Genomic DNA, 20831 nt, shown 5'->3' on the forward strand with positions numbered 1-20831 from the left:
CACCCAGTTCAGCCCCATCCTCGTCCAGCTTTTTGCGCAGGCACCCCGCCTTTGGGAGCAGAGTTCGCGGCCGCTAATTTACTGCGCAAGCGCTCTACGGCAGCCGCCGATCTGGGGAGCGCAGGCGCACTTAACTGCAGACCCGGCTCCTCAGCGCCTCCCTGGAACCCGCCGCAGTGCGCAAGCGCGCAACATCTCCGTTTCCCTCCCTTCAGTCCCTCGCACCCCCCCCCTTTCCCCTTCAAGAAGCCGGCTCCGGGGCGCGTTCACCCCGTGAGGAGGCCGAAGGCCGCACTCAGGAGGCGCGCTCTCTACTCCCGGAAGATCATGTACCAGACCAGCAGGGGGGCGGCCCGGCGTCTCGGCCCCTGCCTCCGGGCCTACCAAGCTCGCCCCCAGGTGAGAGCAGGGGGAGGGAGGCGAAGGGGTGGGGAGAGACCCTCCTCGGAGCCGGTGCGTGGGGCGGAGCGTGCTCCCCGTTCCGCGCAGGCGCGGTGATGTCCCACCGCCCCTTCCCACCTGTGCCAGGTGGCGCGCTGGAGGGCCCGGGGTCGCGGGGACCAAGGGGGCGGCGCCGTCAGCCCTGGCGCTCTCGGGCGTCCTTTCTCCCGGGTCTGGGGTGGGCGGCGGGGTTGGAGGTCCGGCGGCGGGGCGCATCCGCACTTCGCCCGCGACTCCGCGGTTACCTGTGCCTGGAGGTGATTTGAAGGGCAGGGGGTGGAGAGGTTCGCAGCCTGGCCGTGGCGCCACCCTGGAGTTCCCAGGTGCCGACTAGACAGACCTGCGGGCGCGCTGTGCAGCCAGCGCATCTTGAACCCGGATAGCGGTCCTGGCAGGAAGGCCGGCCCGGGTGGACCCGGTTCGGGCCCCTGCGCCCTGGCTGGCAAGATGGCCACGCCCCCGGCGGAGTCGGCGCCTGGGGGACACCGTCCGGGACAGAGGTACCCACGCGGCCTGCTCGCCTTCCCGGGAGTAACACCCCTGGGGGTTCCTGGGGAAGCGGAGGGACTCGGGTCAGGCCTGACTTTGGGTGACCTCCTCTTCATCGCCATTTCAACGTCGGTAAACCAGGGGGAGTGAGGTCCAGCCTTTAACAGTCTCGGGCCTGTGTCGGTGGGACCCGAAATGATAATAGCTCACATTTGTTTATATATTACTTTATAGGTCGCAAGGTTTTATTACATTTATTATCTTACATAGCCCTCATAATAACTCAGTGTGGCTTCGTCATCCTCATTTATAAGAGAACATTTGTAGGAAACTGAGGCATAGGGAATGAGTGCCTAAGGATACATGGTAGAATCGGTACTCAGGGAAATGTCTCCTATTCCAGTTGAATGTGTTTTTTTCCCTCTATACAACATCTGCCTCACACACTTCATTGTGGAGTTGTGTTACTGGCCCCATCATTTCATCCACAGTGCAATAAAATTTGTTTTTCATTCATTTGTTCATTCTTCAAACATGTACATGATCCTTGCTATGAGACAGGTGGAACTGTCCCCAGACAGTATTGGAATCTTAAACAAATGAAAAAGTATTTGCTAATGTTTTGGGGAGGTGCTTGTCATAGGAAACTGTTTCCTCCTGGAGATGGTGGTGAATCCATCCCATTTCCCTCTAGTAATTCCATCTCTTCTGTCCGGAGGAGCAGATGGGACTGGAGACGTGTTAAGGAGCACAGTTTGGATAAAGGGGCATTAGGTCGCCAGATCCTTACCTTTTTCCCTTTTGTTCTTCCTCCTTAGGACCAGCTTTCTCCATGGGCTCTGCCATTTCCACCCCTGTGGCCACACTCCACCACGACTACTTCTCCATCTTCTCCTCCTCTTTGGTCTCCCCCACCCACAGCCCCCCCCACCCCACTGCTCCCCAGGGCTCTCCCACTACCTCTTCCTCAGGTCCCAGCCCTCAGCTCACCATGGGTGGTTCTCCCTCCAGGAAAGGGGGAGGAGGGACCAGGACCTGAGTTGCATAGCGGCTGCCTGGATGGGCTTCGGAGCCTATTTGAGGGACCTCCCTGCCCCTACCCTGGAGCTCTGATACTTTTCCAAGCCCCTGGGACCTCCCGCCCTTCCCCTGCCACTCCATCAGGAGATCCCAGTATGGAGGAGCACCTGGCTGTCATGTATGAGAGACTGAGACGAGAGGTAAGTCAGTCCGGAAGTGGTCTTTATCCACATTGGGAAGGAACCTAGGTAGTACTTGGAAATAGAGGGTTAGTCAACTGGATTCTTGCTTGGCACCACAAGGCAAGCATAGAAGTATGTTACAGACATTTCCCAAGGAAGAGTCTCCTCAGTTTGGATTAAGGGAAGTTAAACAGCACGGAGGTGATCTTTCACTCGGGGGAATAAGGAAGCACCAAAAATAGGAAACTGAGAAATAGGATCATGTTTTCTTTCCCACCGGGCTGACGCCTTCTTCTTCACCTAGCTCCCCAATCTCTTCCTTCACTCCCATGACTACACTCTCTACTCATCGGATGTGGAATTCATCAATGAGATCCTGAACATACATACCAAGTGAGAATCCAGGCATGGGTGGGCCTTGGGGAGGAAAAGGATCCAGTGTATATACTTGACCCTTTTCACATACTAGAGAACATCTTAGGCTGCTTCTCTACAACTGTTCCCCATTCCTCATGTAGTGGCCAGTTTGGTTTCCTGATTCTGCCATGAGGTTTCTTTCCCATCCCTTCTTCACAGGGGCCGGACATGGTATATTCTGTCACTGACCCTCTGCCGCTTCCTGGCCTGGAACTATTTTGCACAACTTCAGTTGGAGATTCTACAGCTAACTCGCCACCCTGAGAACTGGACCCTGCAAGCCCGCTGGCGGCTCGTGGGGCTGCCCATCCATATGCTCTTTCTGCGTTTCTACAAGCGTGACAAGGAAGAGCTTTACCGGTAAGAAGGGAAGAAGGACCCACACTACGGTCAGTGTCCTAATCATACCCTTTTAGGATTGATGGTCTGTTCTCGCAGACAGTCCTTCACCTGCCTGACTTGACTGCAGGCTCCTTGTTCTAGTCTACTTCAGTGTAGCAAAAATAGGGACTGGGAGTGTATTAGGAAAGCTCTGAACTGAGCTTTTCTTCATGTATATTACCTGGCACATTGTAGGTATTGGTTTACTTATTGAACAGGTGAAAATTCCCGTCTCATAGTTGAGTCTCACAACCTTAGGTAAAGCACCTGGTAAATGTCTGGCCAAGTAGAATCCCAAGAAATTGTTAGGCTTGCCCCACACCAGCAGTTCACAAACTTTGCTGCACAGTGGAATCATCTAAGGATCTTTTAAAAATATGGATATCAGACGTTCTGATTTAATTGGGACAGGGTGCAGCCTGGGTATCAGGATTTTTCGAAGTTCCCCAGGTGATCTAATAGGTAGCAAAGTTAAGGAACTACTAATTTAAGCAAATGCTTGAGTTAAACTGTGAGATCAGTCACCTTCTCCCCGGTAAGCCTCTTCCTTCACCAGGACCTATGACGCCTATTCCACCTTCCACCTGAATTCCAGTGGCCTCATTTGTCGCCATCACCTAGACAAAGTGAGTCCTAGGGCTGGGTGGAGCGGAGCAGGGCAAGGGGCAGCCCATCCTGCTAACTGGCAGTGACCTCTCTCTCTGCAGCTGATGCCTTCACACTCACCCCCAACGCCTGTGAAGAAACTGCTCGTGGGAGCTCTGGTGACTCTGGGGCTGTCAGAGCCAGAGCCCAACTTACACCTGTGTCCCAAGGCCTGATCAGGAACTGGGGTGGGGGCCGCACTGAAGACCTTGCTACGCACAAGAGGAGGAAGTGGAAGCGGCCAAGAATCTCGGGCCAGCTTCCTCCCCTCTTCTCTCTCCTTCCTATTTCATGTTGTGGAAAGCTGCTGTGTAATTAAACTTGTAAATAATAAAGTCTAAATGAAAACCTGAGATCAAATTTCTGTGTCTCTCTGGATTCCAAAAGTTGCCACCGCTTTATTCCAAAAATATTTTTATTAATAGATATTAAATAATGTACAGAAGGAAAAGGAGCTGGTGTCGGGTTCTGGCTATGGCCCCTTCTCTTCACCCTAGCTCTTCTCGTGTCTTGCCTGTTTTTTTGGGCATTTTCTTAGCATGGGGATCTTCTAGCTCCTTGGCCTTATAATAGTGGGGAGCCACCTCCAGAAGCCAACTGCTCTCAATCTCCAGTACCTAGAAGGGTAGGAAAAAAATCAGTAGGGTTCCCGTCTTTCCAGCCTGGATTCTAGTGTGTGTGGGATCGAAATGTTCTCCTGTTCCCCGTCTGACTACAGGGCTGGGGAGAAGGTGCAGGGCTCTCATACTATGTACCCCAGGGCTGTCATACCTCTACATGGTATGCAGGGTCCCAAGTAGGCTATCCCTAAAAAACGCTGAACGTAAAGACTAACGTACACTTAGGACAGAGACCATATCTGCTGTTCAGCTTTATCACCCCAGCACCTCAAACACCAAGACAGTAGGCATTCAAATAGTTAACTGAATGACTATACAATCCTCAGATGTCAGGAGATGCCAAGACAGCTGTTAGAATGTCTGTCTGTTTTATCCTACCTTAAGCCAATGTGTTTTCCTCTTTCTCTGCCAGTCGCAGCTACGTGAACCCGGGGCTTTTAGCTTGCCAGGATACCACCCGTCCCTGCACCACCTGCCTGGGCAGGGGATGGCCCCTCACCTGTCTCATGAACTCCTTGGTGGTCAAGACAAGCTCGTGGTACAGCAACCAGCGTGGCTGTTCCTCAAAGAGGGAAGAGTTGGGGTGAATGAATACTGTCTGCTGCTGTTTCACTGTGCGATAGCCACTCCGAGTCAGCCGTGCTGTGTGGTAGAAGTAGCCAGCAGTGATGGCCTAAGGAGCAGGCAGGAAAGACAGTCAATGGGAACCCACAGCCAGGGGCCCTTAGCACTCACTACCTTTCCTTTAGTTCAGACTGCTGGAAAACTAGAAAGGCGAGGAAGCACCCACAGTGGTCTGGGAAGAAGGCAGAGTCTCAGGCTGGGGGGGGTTGCCTCAGGCCCCGGACAGACATGTGCTCCTTGGGAGACACTGGGTGGACAGCACTGGACTGAAACACTGACCTTGCGTACACGGATATAGTCCCCCTGGCAGGAACTGAGACCAACTTCCACACGTTCCAAGAGGCCCTCCAGCTGTTCCCGCACATCACGGGCTCGGCGCATCGATCTGAACTGGACAAAGTTCTCATAGCACCACTGGGAAGAGTAACCACTCTCAGCCCACTGTGAAGAGGGTTAAGGGGTGGGGGGTTAGTATACTGCAGGACCAGAGTCCCCGATGTCTCCCTCATTCCCACTCACCCAAGCCCAGTGACCTGTGTATAAACGTTTAGCAGAACCAAGTGGTCCCCACCAGGGAGGAAGAAGTTGACACGGGCATTGTCGGCATGGACGACCTTGTCCTTGGGTCGGTAGAAGATGGAGTTGTTGACAGACAGCATGGCAGCCACTGTAAGAATCTCCTCTGAACAGCTGTACCTGGGGCAGGACGGGAAAAAGTCTGAGAGTTCAAAGGAAGAAACAGAACACACACTGGGGGAAAAGTTTCCTCCAGCTCGTGCTTTGTGATGGACGTGCCCTGACGTAGGGACTGCTGATTAGGACAATGGCTACAGATCAGAGTAGATGGACTTGGTGGCAGCGGCAGCGGTACAGGGGTCAAGGAGGCGGGAGCCACAGAGGACAGTTTACAGAGCAGGGCTATCCCCAGAGGAAAGGACGAGGCCACCTCTGAGGGTTCTGCAGCACACAGGTCTGCATCCCAGGCATCAGGAAACGCGGCACCTCCTCTAAGTTCACGTAATGACTTCTGACCACAGCTGCATCTAAATGTTCCAGTCTGAAACCTTAGGGACAAGACGCCCCAGAGCAGCCCTCGCTGAGCATTCCTCACAGATGGAAAATCTTCCACTTCCGTTCATGACCCCCAATTTTCCATGTTTGTCAATCTTACCCATTTGATTTCATGATCAAGGATAGCAGGGTGTCTTACCCTCGTGGGCCGCAAAGGGCGCAGCGAGAGTTCTCTAATAACTTGTTGCTTGTTAAAGAATTATATGGTAGAGACAAAAACAGCAAGATAACAAGGATGGCCCCAGACACAAGAGGAGGCACAGCCAGTTTGTGGGCTAGGGGCTGGGCAGGAATTGGGGGCTTACTTCTCAGAAGCCAAGATCATTTTAGATAGCATGGGGTCCACCGGCAGCTCTGCCATCTTTCGACCAGACTAAGGAGAGGAGAGGACAGAGAGTTGATGCCAGTCATCCCTCAGATGTCCCTCCACCACTCAAAGGGTCTCCCTAACCCCTCCAACTTGCCCCAGCCCGCTGCCCTCCCACCTCACCGTGGTGAGCTCCCCAAGGTGGTTGAGGGCTCCCAGAGCATACAGCTGCTCCAAAGCCAGCAGTAGGGTCTCATACGGTGGAGGGTCCAGGAAATCAAAGTGCATGAGGTCATGGATCCCTGCAGGGAGATGTGAGGGGTCCCACAGAGTCCCTTCACAAGGACCAGTGACTCCAGCCCTACCTCCCTCCTCTCAGAAGGACCGGGGATCCCATCACCTAAGCTCTTGAGCAGCAACACGACATTGCCCAGGCTGGTCCTCTGGATCTCTGGAACCGTGGTTTCCTCCAGCTCGTGCTGATAGGCCCAGGCCGTATATAGGCGGAAGCACTTCCCTGCAGCCACCCGGCCTGCCCGACCAGCTCGCTGATTGGCTGATGCCTGGAAAGAAAGGAGGAAGACTGGCTGACAACTGGGCAAGGAAAAACAGAAGGTAGTATTTCTCATGCAAGAAATCTGGAGGATGTGGCCTGCTTTCTCTCCATCCTCTAAGCAGCCCCACAGGCTTCTGAGCCAGACCTTCCTGTGGGCCCACTCCAACTCGTGCCCCCCCAGAGCCCAGCGGACCTTGCTGCAGGGTGTGACCGTGAGCGACTCCATGCCCGTGCGGGGGTTGTAGCTCTTTTGCTTACAGAACCCTGGATCCAGCACGTAAATTATGCCCTCGATGGTAAGCGAAGTCTCGGCGATGTTTGTTGCCACAACCACCTGAGTGAGAAAACATGGGGTCACTCAGAGACCCTACCCACCGAGTTACCTGGAAAAAGTAATCCTGGAAGATTCAGAGTAGAGGAGTGGGGGCAGATAAGGGGCAGGAACAGAGGGATTAGTGCCCAAAGTCAAGAGGGGGGACAAGGCCAGTAGAAGGGTGAGGGAGAAGTGAGGGTCAGCAGGGGCACAACGTGGAAAGGAAATGGAGAAGAGGACTTACGGTTTTTCTCTGATGGGAGAGGGGGGTGTCCAGTCCCTGCCCCTAACTGTCCCACCAGCACTTTCATATCCACCCTCACACATTACTGCCTGCGCTAGCCTCCTCCTAATGAGCCTCCCTGCTTCTGCTCCTAGGCCCAGATGCTTGGCATCTAAATGGTTCTTTTAAAATGTGCACCTGTCACATCACTCCCCCACCCTCCAACGGCTTCCCATCCTGCCTGAGAATTACATCCAAGCCCCTGTGGGCGTCGAGTCCTCTGGCCCCTGGCTTCCTGCTGGGTCTCACCTCCCAGCACCCGTGCTCCACTGCCACTTGCTGGCCAGGTACAGTGCACTCCTCAGTCCCCACTCCTGTGTGACAGCTGCCACTCTGCGAGGAGCATCTTTCCCGGATACCAGCCCGGCTCCCTCCCTCACGCAGTTCAGGCCTTGGCTTCACTTTCACGTAATCGGAGAAGGAGAGGCCTTCCCTTCCCTACATGCCAAGGAAAAGGCCTTCCTGCCGTTTCTCAGCCTGCCCACCGAGAGTCAGTGTCCATCTTCCTTTACGGCATTGGTCACAAATTGACATCATGTATTTAATGTCCATTGTCTCCTGATTTACACTAGACTGTAAGCTCTATGAGGCTGGGGATTTTGTTTTGTTCATCACTGTAGCCCCACCCCCTAGAAGTGGACCTGGTAGGTAGAAGGAACCTGTCAAATATTTGTTGAATGAAAATTACATTTTTGCTCAAAATCCTTTGACTGCCATTCAATCACCTGAAGTCCAAACTCTTGCACTTGCCGTCAAAGGCCCTCCTGAATGTCAGCCCAAAGCTGGCGTTAGCCTGTGTGCCACTACTTTCCCACACGGACCTTCCCCTCGACCGGCCACTCTGACCTCAAACACACCTGAGGCCTTCCTCCGCCCTTTTTCTTAAAGGTGCAGATGAACCCCAGCTGCCAGCTCACCATGGGCTCCCCTTCTCTGCATCCCTGCAGGGTTACTTCTGGGTCAGCATCTGGCTACCTCATCCTCTCTCCTCTCTCCGGGGGAGAAGGACCGACTGCTGCTCAGTCCGGCAGCTGCAGCAGTGCCTAGGGGACACTTTGCGCAGGGCAGGCACGTTCTCTCTCCCCTGCGGGTTGTGTGAACTACAGGGTGAGGGGGGTATTGTCTCCAGCTTACCTTGCGGGCCCCAGGGGGCGTGGGCTGGAAGATGCGCGCCTGCATGTCAGAAGGCAGGTTGGCGTAAATGGGCAGCACCAGGAGCTCCCTGATCTTAGAGCCCAGGCGACGGCAGCGATCCTGCAGCATCTCGCAGGCAGCCTCAATCTCCTCCTGCGTGTGGGGTGCGCAGAGCAGCATGGGCCCGAGGCACAGAAGGCTGCCCCGCCAGCCCCACCTTCCCCTGGGCCCACATATCACCCTCCTCGTCCCCCTCCCTCACCTGTCCTGTCAGAAACACCAGGATATCCCCAGGTGGCTGGGTGACGTGGATCTGTAGCACAGACACGACACAGGCTTCCAGGTAGTCAGCCTCTGGAGCCTGCAGAAGGGGACGACAGGGGGATCAAGAAGGCCACTTGCTCAGGCAAGCCTCTTGCTCTCCTTCCAGCTCTACACACTTTACCCCATTTCCCCTCTAGCTCTCCATTCCGCCCTTCCGTCCGTGGACGACCGTCCCCGGCTTCATGCCGCACACCTACGCCCCCTCCCTGAGACGGCACCTTGGTATAGAAGATGTCAACTGGAAACCTGCGTCCAGGGATTCGGAAGACGGGGGCGTCATCAAAGAAGGTGGAGAAGCGGGCCGTGTCCAGGGTGGCGGAAGCCACCAGGACCTTGAGCTCAGGTCGGAAGCGAGCAACGTCTTTGATCAATCCAAAGAGAATGTCTGTGTGGAGGGTCCGTTCATGGGCCTCATCCACCATTACCACCCTGGGGAAGGGACAGGCAGCAGTGAGTGAGGAGAGCTGGGCAGTGCAGGAGCGGACACTAGGGTCAACTGGACGAGCGGACAGATGGAGGCAAAGAACCCAAGGGTGAACGCGGGAGGCGGGGGCTCCGGGAGAAGCCAATCACCCCAGTTAAGTAAGACCAACAGAACGCTGGAGAACACCAGGGCCCATGGTCTGAGGCCTATCTCAGCTTGGGCAGACAACAGCAGCCAAGATCTGGAAGTTGGCCAGGCTGGAAGTTGAGGCCAGGACAAGTCAAACACCCCCTCTGGGTCAGAGTCAAGAGTCTATAAAGGCAGCAGAAGGAACGGATCTGTTTTAAAGAGGAAAATGTGAGGGAAAGGACTATTTCAATAAGGCTGGATGCGCCAAGCTGGCAGGGGAGGAACAGATGGACCTCTGCCGTCATGTCTGAGCAGCCCAGAAGCACCCAGGCTCCTCGGGGATGCTGCACCCCCTGCTGGCCCTCCTGCCCCTTCTGGAGAGAGGGCCGGGTGAGCCTCTCTATCCCAACCTTGGAGGACTCTGCAGGCTTCTCGGTCTCCTCCTAGCTCAGCCACATGTGTGCCACCTTCTTTCTCCTTGCTCTAGTCTTTGGATTTCTGCATGGCAGCCAAGCCTGTAGGAGCTCACCCTGCACCTGAACCCTTTGTGCTTAAACCTGACCATGATGGGGAAGTCCCCAGCTGACTCAGGCTGGGGTTGATGGGAAAGTCCCATGCCCCAAACACTCGCACTGGCTAGCCTTCCAAGGTTCTCAGAGATTTCTGGACGAGATGTGAAAGATCAAATCATATTTGTCCTACTGCTGCACTGTGATCTTCTAGGACCAGAAATTCACAGCCCCTTAGGAGCTGAAAAGGCACATACTGCTCAGCTGACCTGACCCCACCCGCACCACGCATGACGCCTTCTCCCCTCAACACATGCTCATTACCAACCCCTGCTTGGTCACTGCCAGCAGTGAGGACTCACTATCACAGACCAAGCCACCAGGGAACAGACACTGACAGCCCCTGCCATCTCTGCCCCTCTATGGCTTCTTGGCAGTGAGCTGAAATTCGTCCCCCACGTTACCTCCCCCATGGTTCCTAGATGTGCTCTCTGGGGCACATAAAAGAAGTCTCATCCGCTTTCCCATGTAACAGCGCTTTACATATCTAGAGGGAAGCAGGGTGTCTCCCCTGAGGTCCTCCCCTCTAAGCTGAACATTCTAAGTTTCTTCAAGTGGTCTTCACGTGGCTTGTCAAGTCCCCACCACAGCACCCCACCACCCTGGTTGTTTTCTAAACTCTGGACACAATTGGAACGGGAAGGAGGGGCTTTCTCTGCAGTATCTTCTACCCTCCAGTCCCATCTCTATGGTACCTGGAAGTCAGCTCTAGGGCTGCCAGAACCATAAAGACTCAAGAACCAGTGGATTAATCAGAAGACAGTGGCCAAACTGACTGGGTGGGAAGAAAGCAGAGGAAGGCCAAAGACTAAAGGAGTCACAAGAAGGCACTAGAGGAGGAGGGCAGCAAACCGGGGGGAAGAGAAGGTGGGTGGTTCTCCCCTGGGAGACGGGACCTTGTGCATACCTGTAACTTGCAAGGTCAGGCTCAGAGAGGAACTCTCGGAGAAGCATGCCGTCTGTCATGTAGCGGAGGACGGTTCGCTCTGAGGTGCAGTCCTCAAAGCGGATGCTGTAGCCAACCTGTCAAGGGTGCCATCAGTGACACACAGTGGGCTGGTGCTCCCTGAGGGAGTGCAGGGCTGGGGACGAGGGGCCAGTACCCGGCCTGTGGTGCAGGGCCCTGAGGGCAGTGTGGCTGAGTCCCAGACCCTTGGGGCTCCCCTCGCCCCGCAGTCCCCACACATCTCACCTCATTGCCGAGCTTCACTCCCATCTCCCGGGCCACTCGGGCAGCCACACTCATAGCTGCCACTCTCCTGGGCTGAGTGCAGGCAATCTTCATACTCTTCTTTGTATAACCCTGAAATGACAAGGAGAAAGAAGAAGAAGAGATCGTCCCTTTGCTAAATATGGCCCTGGGGCCCAGGACAATTCAGAGAAAGAAGGGAGAAAGGAGGGAACAGACAGAAGCTGAAACCCAGACCAGGGCAAACGGGATAGCAGACCCGGGGCCCTCAAAGGAGTGCTCACCTGGTCCTGACAGTCCTAGGCCTTTGGGGAGTCAAGTTCAGGGCACAGCTAGGTTTCAGTTAGGAAAGGACAGACCAGATGGGGCAGACCCAGAAGCAGTGGGGAACAAAGTAAGGTAAAAAAGCAAGACAAGTCCTTTTACTCCTTGCTTTTGGACCCTGGAGGGGAGTAGAGGCCGAGCTAGACTGGACTATGGGGTCCACGTTCACACCCCACCCCCACCATCTATCTGTTCCTTTCCAATGTAAACATACTGAATGGCTACCAGGCAGGGACATTGTGGCAGGAAGTGAAAACAGAAACATGAAAAGGATATGGTCCATATTCTCAAGAACCTCACCATTTAGTGGAAAAGACGCAATGACTAAAATGAAGGTGAGTGACTACTGAAAATATCACCTAAAACGAGCTGACTGGACGGTGCTCGTCCATGGGCGGTACCCGGCAACCCGGGGGGTGGGGGCCATACCTCCTCAAAGAGATACTGTGGGATCTGGGTGGTCTTCCCTGAGCCTGTCTCGCCCTCAATGATGAGGACCTGGTGATTAGCGATAGCAGCCAGGAGCTCCTCACGAAAAGGGAACACGGGGAGGCTGCGGCGGACGGCCTGGATGGACTCCTTCTGCTGGGCCTGGTTGGGGACAGGGGGAGCTGACGGCTCCTAAGAACAGAGAGGAGCATGAGTGTCAGGGCCAGCTGCCCACGCCCGTCAGAGTGTGCCAGCGCTGTCCCTCTCACCTCGTCGCCCTGGAGCTGAGTGGCCCGGACAAACTCGATGGTCTCCTCCTCCTCCAGCACCAGCTGATACTCAGGCTCCTGCGGGGTGGCATCTCGGGCCCCGAACTTCAGGGATGCAGCCCCCAGCCGGGCCTCCTCCCAGCGCCGCTGCTCCTCCCCAGGGGCGCCCGATTCCTCCTCCACTACATCCACAGCTCGCGCTGGCTGTAGAGAGAAGGACGTGTGAGCACAGAGGCTGCCCTGTCTGCCCAGGCCCCTCGCCCACTGGGAAAGGGGACAAGGAAGGGGCCAGCCACGGCGCCGACAACTTCCCTCCCCTCAGCTTGGGGACCAGAGCTGAAGCAGACACCCCTCTGCCTCACCTGTCCTCGGGTCTCCTCTGGCATGTGGTAGCGATTGGTGGCCTCCAGCTTCTCCTGCTCCCCGGCTGCCCGGTACTCCCGGGCCAGATCCCGCACTCGCCGCTTGTACTTGAGCTCCCGCCGCTCATGGCGGCTCAGCTCCACATCCCCAAACAGGAACTCCTCATCTGCCAGCTCGGCCTCCAGGTCCTCAAGCTTTTCCCGCTCCCGCTTAGCCAGGTACTCTCGGCGGGATTTCTTCCGCAGCTCAGGGACCTGGGTCAGCATGGGCAGTCAGATCCTCATCTTGCTGGGACAGCAGCCCCTTCCCCTACCCAGCCGTAAAAGTGACAAACTCCCTGACAGGCCAGCACAAGAGCCTGAGGACGTGACCTCTGCCTCCCCTCGGCCACGCCTCACTGATGCTGGGCCCCAGCCGGGCCCCTCTGAAGGCACTTGGAACCCCACACTCCCTTCCAGCAGCAGGGTCCGTGGGAAGGTTCTTCAAAGCAGCTTCAACAACTTTGTCAGTATAATACATTAGGGCAATTATTTGGATATTTTACATTTTAATCTTACTATTTTATTCAACTTAGTGAAAAAGGGGAAACAAAAGGGCTGATCCCAGCATTTAGAAGCACAGGTCTTAAACTGAAAACACCCGAGACCACAGGAAACCACTGGATGTGCCAGCAGTAGCTAAGTTTCAGCCTGTTAGATGCTCCCTGCTCTTAAACTGAATAACTATAGTTTGGGGAAGAGGAAAAATAAATTATAAACAAAAGGCTGGCAGAACAGCATCAGAGGATTTCTGTAAGGCAAGATGTAATCAGGGATGCTGAGTCTCTGGGACTAGCCCCCTCCGTGTGCCACGTGTCTTCCACACGTTTCCCTTGACACACCCTTTTCAGGACACTCTGTAGATGACAGAAGACTGGCTACATCCTTAAGGCCTTTCTCGGCTCTCGCCACAACTCTTCCCTGTGATCAAGACCACGGTCCCTACTGCACTAGCAAAACTCCGACAAAGCCCTCTCTTTGGGGGCTCCAATTCTATTTAAGTGCTTGGCTTTTCCTGACTGTTCTGTGAGGACTTGAAATGGAGTTTATGCTCATGACTAATCTGAGTACCAAACACTCCTGCAGCCTGTAGGGTTAGGCAGATGGATGTCTTTTTTAAAAAGGGGCAAAAAAATCATGGCAATTGCACATCAAAAAGAATACCGATATGCAATTGTAAATACTGAAAAATAAAAAAATTCATGAGTACCATGTGACACACATACAAAGAATGGGGGGAAAAAAACCTGTCACCAGTGAGGAGACTTTTACACCTACATTCTTACTCTGAAAATTAGTAATTCAAAGGAAGCAAACATTTGTCCTGCTTGTTAAGGAGGAATTGTAGCACATTTCTAGTTGCTGAGGAAAAGCTCTTTTTTATACCAGAAAGCTAGTTAATAAATATAGAAGGAATGTCAGAACCCCCCAAAATCACCATTTTGCAATCCCCACTGAAATAACTGATTCTGCAAAGGCTCAGCAGAGCTTGCTAAAACCATTAGATGACAGGCTGTTGGCAGAAAGGAAATCTGCAGCAGCAGGCACACAACTGGACAGCATGTCCCCTGATGGGTCACCACGAGAAGTGCACATCACCACCAGGAGGTGTTGCTGCCACGACTATTTGTTCTGAGTCTGCACAAACTTTAGACTCAATCTCCACTTTAAAGGAAGAACAGGGCACAGAAGAACTTAACACTGCAAGATAAGGATCATGTAAGTCCAGAATGTAGGACACGGTAGAGGAGACAGGAAGAGAGATAAAATGAAACAAACTTAAGAGCCCTAACAACCAAATGCAATGCATGAGCCCTTACTGGATTCTGGTTTGGAAAGAGCAGTCATTAAAGACATTTTGGGGGGAACTGGGGGAACTTGATTGTAGACAGGTATCTTAGCTGACACATGTTCATCTTCTTGGGTGTGACAATGGCACAATGGTTTTAGGGGGGAATGTCTTTATTCTTAAGAGGTATACGATGGTGGGATAAAATGCCATGATGTCTAAAACTCTTTTTTTTTAAATGGTTCAAACAAAAAACAAGCCCACATTTACATAGACATTGCAAACACAGCACATGCAATTTTTGAATCCAAATAGTCTGTATGAGGTTTCATTATACTATTCGTTCAATTCCTATTTGTTCGAAAGTTTTCATAGTTGAAAAAGAAAAAAGTTAAATTCAGGCAAATAAAAAACACTACGCCTGTGCTGAGAGGTGTCTCAGAGGTTTCTGACTACAGTCGTTCTGTGGGGTGGTACATGAGACGGATTGGTCAGGAGAGACCTGAGGGCCACTAGGCCATTCTTAGGACACCAAGAGTCTCAAAGCGCTTCTGAAAAATCTAAGTGTGACCTTACTTGAGAAGACCAGGCCTTTGGAGAATTGCCTACCCTACGTAGACACATCAGAACAGGTCCAGCTCACCAATTACAAGGGCTCTGCTCCTGTGCAGTGACAAGACCCATCCAGGAAAATGGAGGGAGATCACAAGGCCACATGGGGATGGAGGGACTGGGTGGTAGGAAGGCACTAGGACATGGTGGGCCCCGAAGCTGAACAGTCAGCATAAACCTGGGCAGTGGGACAGCAGCCCTGCCCTTGCCCGCCAGCCAACCCCTTGACCTTCCAGCTACTTCTGATTACATCTGGTTAAGTATCACATTTCTCTCACTAACATACAGTATGATTTGATCCAAAAGAGTCAAGGAGGATTTGCGAGTAGCTCCCTTCCCCTCTAACTCCAGTCCACCTTCAGCAGAGTCCTGTCAACCCAGCGCCTCCTCCAGAGACCCGAGCCCCAACAGCTCCCCCACCACACTTCCTTTGTATCCTTTCTCCCTCCCTCTAACCATGCCACCAGAAAGTCTTTCCTTTTGTTTTCTGCTCTTGGCTTCCTGGGCACTGGGACTCACCATGGCTTTCCGGTCTTCCTCAGCCATCTTGAGGCGCTTCTGAGCCTCTTCATAAGCCTAGGAGAAGAAAGCAAGAGAGGAGGGATGTGAGGCCAAAGCACCCACAGCCAGAGCCATTCCCCCTCTAGAATTATAAGGATCATTCGGATGTCCCCTAGCACAAAGAAATGTCCCTTCTCGGTGAGGAATCTCTCTAGCAGAGGGCTGCCGTAGCCAGAGGACCCAGAGGGGTTCTCTCACCAGAGGTGAGCATACCACTGGAGGCATCTCCTGTTTCCCCAGAAATCACTCCCTCTGCATCACGCCCACCCTGTTTGACCCAGGGATCATCCTGGGGATGACAGAATGCGCAGCTCCTATGCACCTTCTTGTCTGACCGCTCCAGGACATTGCGAGTCCGGTCCTTGTCCCGCTGCCGAACCCGCTCGGCGAAGGCATCACGTTCCTCCAGGTCCTGAAGGCGCTCTCGCTCTGTCCGCTCCCACTCATCCTCGGATTCCGGCTTCTCTGTCTGCTGTTTGCTCTCCCTGCAGCCCAGAGGGAGGATTAAATAAGGGCATCCAGAAGGTTTATCATCCTGTCATCCACCTGCCCCATCCTCTCTCACCCTGCTTCTGACTTACCCTCTGTTCCTCTTCCCTTTCTCAGAAACCTCTTCCTCCTCTTCTTCCTCCTCCTCCTGGCGTTTCTTCCGGAGGTGTTTCCGTTTTTTACGTTTCTTCTGGAGACTACTCCCAGCCCTACCCACAGTCTCCTCACTGCTCTCCTCACTGTCTTCCAGCAACTTATAAGATCGGTTCTTCTCTAGCAGGGCTCGGGCCTCCCGCTCGGCTGCCCGAGCTGGCTTTTCTGCCACTGCCTTCCGTGGTACCTGTCAACAGAGACAGGTAAGGGGAGGGGAGCAACTCCTGATCTCTTCATACCTACTTTGCCCTGTTCCCAATTTAAGGAATGACTTGATCTGAAACCAGCCTTCCTTCACTCTTCCCCATGGCTTCACACCATGTTCCGCCTAAAAGGGGCCTCTGAGCTTCTGAACTTCCTGTCAGTTATTCATTTAACAAACACTTATTAACGCCTGTCCCAGGCACCAGGTACTTGCTAAGAGCTAGGGATACAGAAATAAATGAAAGAGAAAAATCCCTGCCCTCATGGAGTTTACATTTTCAAACCCAATTCTCAATTGCTTAGCCTGTGCTCTTCCCAATGATTAAGTCAGTCCTTTTGTAGACACACTAGAAGGATTGCTCTGCAGAGGCCTGTCACAGGCCTGGCACTGTACCAGACTCCAGAATACTCTGGTGACAGATTAACATAAAATCCTCACCCTCGTATCACTTACATTCTAACCCCATCTCTTGCCAAGTACCATATGGGACAACCACCCCAAGCTACGTGCCATTCTCTGAACATGTTGAACACTTTCACTCTTACTATAAACTTTCTGAGCACCTGTCCTGTAAGGCACTCGATTAGGTGGTAGGAGCACAAAGACAAGAAATACAGTCCTGTCTTCCAGGAGCTCACTCCTTACCCCTTCTCTACCTGACAACTCCAGGGAATCCTTGGACGTGCTTTTCCTGATCACTACCCCCACCTACCATACTCCCACAACACTTCCTTCTACAGCCTCTCTTCTACAGCCTCACTATTCAAAGAGTGGTCCCTGGACCATCAGCATCAGCTGGAAACGTGTTAAGATTCGTTAGAAATGCAGAAACTAAGATCCACTCCCAGACCTACAAAATCGGAATCTGTACTTCAACAAGGGCCCTGGATGAGTCGTATACATGCTCAAGTTCGAGAAACACTGCTCTATAACACTTAACCGAACACATTTAAGCCCTCCTCGGTCTTCTCCACTGAGCTGGACGTCCAGTACGTAGCGCAGTACCCGCGCGACAGCGGACAGAGGACAAATGCTGTGAACTGAGCCTATGACTTAATTCCCGGATGGACCGTTAGCCCAGCCTCACCTGGAAAAATAACCTAGAGCCCTTCCCCTGCTCCACCCCCTCTCCCGCCGCTCCCACGGCGGGCCCCTCCCTTCCAGACACCTTGTTCCAGAGTCTCAGGGCGAAGTCCCGGGCCGGCCCGCTGAGGTCCAGGGTATCTGTGTCTCGCAGGCGCTGCACGAACTCCTCCGCTGAGCCGCAGCGCTGCGCGGTGCCGATCAGGAACTGGGCCACGTGCCGCTCGCTTAGCCCCAGCACCGAGTGCAGCTCGTCCTGCACCCAGCGCTCCAGCCCCGCCGGTGTCGCCATGGCGACCCGCGCTCCCGGTTTCCGGCCCTGAAGGGTCTCGAACAGCCGCGCCGTCTGCCGGGCGGGTCGGAGACCTGAAGGCCCGGGCTGGAGCCTCAGCTCCGCAAAGGAGCCACCTTAAGACGTTAGGGTTCGGTTTCCGACAGCCCAAAGCTGTCTTCCCCGGCCGGGGAGGCCGGAAACGGCCGCACTTTTCCGACGTAAGCACTACGGTGGCCGAGCGAGTTCAAACCTCGCGAAACCTTATCTGTGGCTCGGAGGAAATAATTTCACTTCCGCCGTACCGTGTCTCTCTGTCGCCCCTGATAGTCAGCCTCTGGCTGCTTCATTCATTCATTCACAATGCTGAACGCCTAATGTGTGCTAGACACAATTTTAGTCGCTGGGGATAGAACAAAGAACAAAACAAAAACCCTCACCAAATTTACGTTTGACGGGGAGGAGGGAAGATACATAATAAATAAACCATGTAAGTTCTATGGAGCCAAAATTAATGCAAGATGAATGTATGGGGGTTCTATTTCAAATCAGAAGATCAAGTCCATGCTCATTAAAGATAAGCCCATACTGATTCAGAGTAACCTTTGCTAGGAGCAATAAGTGCAGCAAGAGTGAATGCAGGTTAGGCATAAGTGAGGACCTCCAGGCAGGAAGAAAGTTGGGATCTGGGGGGAAAAAGAACGTGCTTTTCTCGATGCTGTCTCAGAAAGTAATTTTAAAAGATCTCTCCAAACTAAGGCATGTGCAAATTGTTTTCTGCATTTTTGCTAATAGTGTGAGAAATTCACTGGTGACTCCTTATTTTAAAATAAGCAGAAAAACTGTTGGTTGTTAGATGGGAGAGGGGAAGGGATGGGGGAGAAGGTGAAGGGATTAGAAAGAACAAATTAGTAAACACAGTATAGTCATGGGGTATGAAATACAGAATGGGGAATATAATCAACAATGTTGTAAAGATTATGTAAGGTGCCAGGTGGGCACTGGACTTATCAAGGGGATCACTTCTGTGGGGACAGAGTCCCGGAGAGCAGTTTCCAGGCTCTTGGCCTCATGTGGAAAGGTGCTGGCTCGGGTAGTAAATGGCCATCAACTGTGACTAGTTGGCTGTCAGCTGTAACCAGTTAGCCATTGGCCACTGACATAACTGCCGTGGCTAAGATAACAAGCACAGATTGCAGTTAGCAAGTGAGGTTGGTTGACAGAGAAACGGACGGCAGGTTGCAGATCATGTGGCTCCCGCTTCCTGTGTCTCCAACCCAGCTGCCAGCGAGGATACAGTGGTATGACTCCCCTACCTACGGCTCCGTTGGTGTTCCTTTTTGGCCTCACCATGTCCTGCGTTCTCATGCAGGGAGCAGGAACTGAGACCCCGCATGACACCCTGCATGACAACTTCATAGACTGTGTAGATGCCTGACCACTGCGCTGTACACCTGAAGCTGAAGTAGACTAATATTGTATGTCAACTATAAGGAAAAAAATACATACATTATACTCCACGGGAGGTGGAGTATAACATAAGATAGTCAATGGTATAAAATGTCAAAGGGGTAGTAGCTTGGGGGATGGGGGTTATCACTCTGTGAGAGGTGTAAATGTCTAACTACTATGTTGCTCTGTACACCTGAAACTAATAAAAACTAATTAAAAATAATAAAATAAAAATAAGCGAAACTTGTTACTTGACTCTGTTTCATACTTTTATGATTAATTGGACTTACACTGTTGTTGAAACAAGAAATATTGTTGTTCCAATTAACAGCCACAGATAACTCCTTACTTCTTAGATGCATTGTTTTCTGTTTCTGAGATGGACCATGAGCACCCCTGGCATATCTGGTCTTCCTGCCTCTACTTCCTGGGGTCACAACAGATTAGGATTTTTACCTAATTAGCTATTAATGTAAGCATTGTTTCCTTCCATGCGCATAGCCTCTGAACCAGCTCATTCTTTTGACACCTTGCTTGTTCCTTTGCTAGTAAATTAAATACTTTTGGCGTATGTTTAAGACCAATTTGTCTAATACACTTTGTTCTTAGTAAGGAGGAGTCTCCTCTGACTGGGGCTGAGAGAAGCATACTGTAGGACTATAGCTACTCAACCATATCTTTACTAGCCTGGAGAACTAAAAAAACTGACTTGGTAAGTAAAATATAGATCCTTCACATTTGTAGAAGATACAAATTCTTTGAAGTGGGAAAATCTCCCAGTATCAATTTTACTTAAGCAACAAAGCCATGAAATAGCAATGGCTCTTAAACCTTTAAGAATATAAAACCTATTCTCTATCAGAGGAGACCCTTTCCCAGGAAACTGCACTTCTGTACATACACTGTGTTTCACAACAAGAGATTTATTATTTAATGGTCCAGAATCCTGGAGTAAACGCCCCTGGATGAGCCAATATCATACACTACCTGTCTGCTTGCACTGCAGTAGGCTTCTGAATACTGGAATCCTTCAATTCTGCTTCCAATATTTTGTCTCTTTTCATCTATTCATTTATTTGTTCAATCATTCATTCTAGACATCCTCTCTCTCTCTCTCTCTCTCTCTCTCTCTCTCTCTCTCTCTCTCTCTCTCTCTCTCTCTCGTCTACTAGGTGCCGGCATGGGGATAAACCCAACCAACATAGTCTGCCCTCATAGCACTTGCAGTCTAGTGGATACTTCAACTGCTCTTCCTCAAATAAGTCCTTTGAGAAACCAGTGCAGGGCTCTCTCAAAGCCCTTTCTACATGTCAATGCTGATTTCCTGGTTCAACCCCATTATTTTTTCCACACACAGCCATGGCCACTTCCTTTTCCTGGCCAATAGGAAGATGGCAGACTGGGAATGCGGCACAGCCTCCCCACACATATACCTTTTTCTTTTCTAAAGGAGAAACAGGCCGGCCGGGTGGCTCAGGCGGTTGGAGCGCCCTGCTCCTAACGCAACGCGGAAGGCAGCTGGTTCCATTCCCACATGGGCCAGTGAGCTGCGCCCTCTACAGCTAAGATTGTGAACAACAGCTCTTCCTGGAGCTGGGCTGCCCTGAGCAGCCAGGAGGTTGGTGTGAGCTGCTGCTGGGGGTGGGGGTGACAGGGAGGGTGTCACCCGGCACAC

At 52.5% G+C, this 20831-nt stretch overlaps 2 protein-coding genes across 2 annotated transcripts; one reads left to right on the forward strand and one right to left on the reverse strand.

The window, feature by feature from the left end:
- The first annotated feature begins 187 nt into the window (after positions 1-187).
- Positions 188-3920, forward strand: C3H6orf136 (chromosome 3 C6orf136 homolog). Its single transcript, XM_033102607.1, has 6 exons — positions 188-399; positions 1749-2150; positions 2437-2525; positions 2709-2909; positions 3487-3556; positions 3638-3920. The coding sequence occupies exons 1-6, from the start codon at positions 328-330 to the stop codon at positions 3749-3751; spliced, it is 948 nt and encodes a 315-aa protein (XP_032958498.1). The 5' UTR covers positions 188-327; the 3' UTR covers positions 3752-3920.
- Positions 3921-3955: 35 nt separating this feature from the next.
- DHX16 (DEAH-box helicase 16) lies at positions 3956-17922 on the reverse strand. Its single transcript, XM_033102546.1, has 20 exons — positions 17519-17922; positions 16085-16332; positions 15826-15988; positions 15462-15518; positions 12503-12757; positions 12141-12344; positions 11872-12063; positions 11122-11232; positions 10837-10952; positions 9026-9236; positions 8746-8844; positions 8484-8636; positions 6947-7087; positions 6598-6760; positions 6381-6499; positions 6196-6263; positions 5353-5515; positions 5099-5260; positions 4695-4868; positions 3956-4192 (listed from the first exon to the last, which is right to left on the reverse strand). The coding sequence occupies exons 1-20, from the start codon at positions 17723-17725 to the stop codon at positions 4064-4066; spliced, it is 3135 nt and encodes a 1044-aa protein (XP_032958437.1). The 5' UTR covers positions 17726-17922; the 3' UTR covers positions 3956-4063.
- Positions 17923-20831: the final 2909 nt, after the last annotated feature.

This window comes from Rhinolophus ferrumequinum, chromosome 3, assembly GCF_004115265.2.
Source record: "Rhinolophus ferrumequinum isolate MPI-CBG mRhiFer1 chromosome 3, mRhiFer1_v1.p, whole genome shotgun sequence".
NCBI classification, from domain to species: domain Eukaryota; kingdom Metazoa; phylum Chordata; class Mammalia; order Chiroptera; family Rhinolophidae; genus Rhinolophus; species Rhinolophus ferrumequinum.

Coding starts and splice junctions, on each gene's coding strand:
- C3H6orf136 (XM_033102607.1), top strand. CDS start 328: ATGTACCAGACCAGCAGGGGGGCGGCCCGGCGTCTCGGCCCCTGCCTC. Junction 400..1,748: donor CCTACCAAGCTCGCCCCCAG/GTGAGAGCAGGG, acceptor CTTCCTCCTTAG/GACCAGCTTTCTCCATGGGC. Junction 3,557..3,637: donor GTCGCCATCACCTAGACAAA/GTGAGTCCTAGG, acceptor CTCTCTCTGCAG/CTGATGCCTTCACACTCACC.
- DHX16 (XM_033102546.1), bottom strand. CDS start 17,725: ATGGCGACACCGGCGGGGCTGGAGCGCTGGGTGCAGGACGAGCTGCAC. Junction 10,953..11,121: donor GAGTGAAGCTCGGCAATGAG/GTGAGATGTGTG, acceptor CACCCTTGACAG/GTTGGCTACAGCATCCGCTT. Junction 4,193..4,694: donor CCAAGGAGTTCATGAGACAG/GTGAGGGGCCAT, acceptor CTACCCTTCTAG/GTACTGGAGATTGAGAGCAG.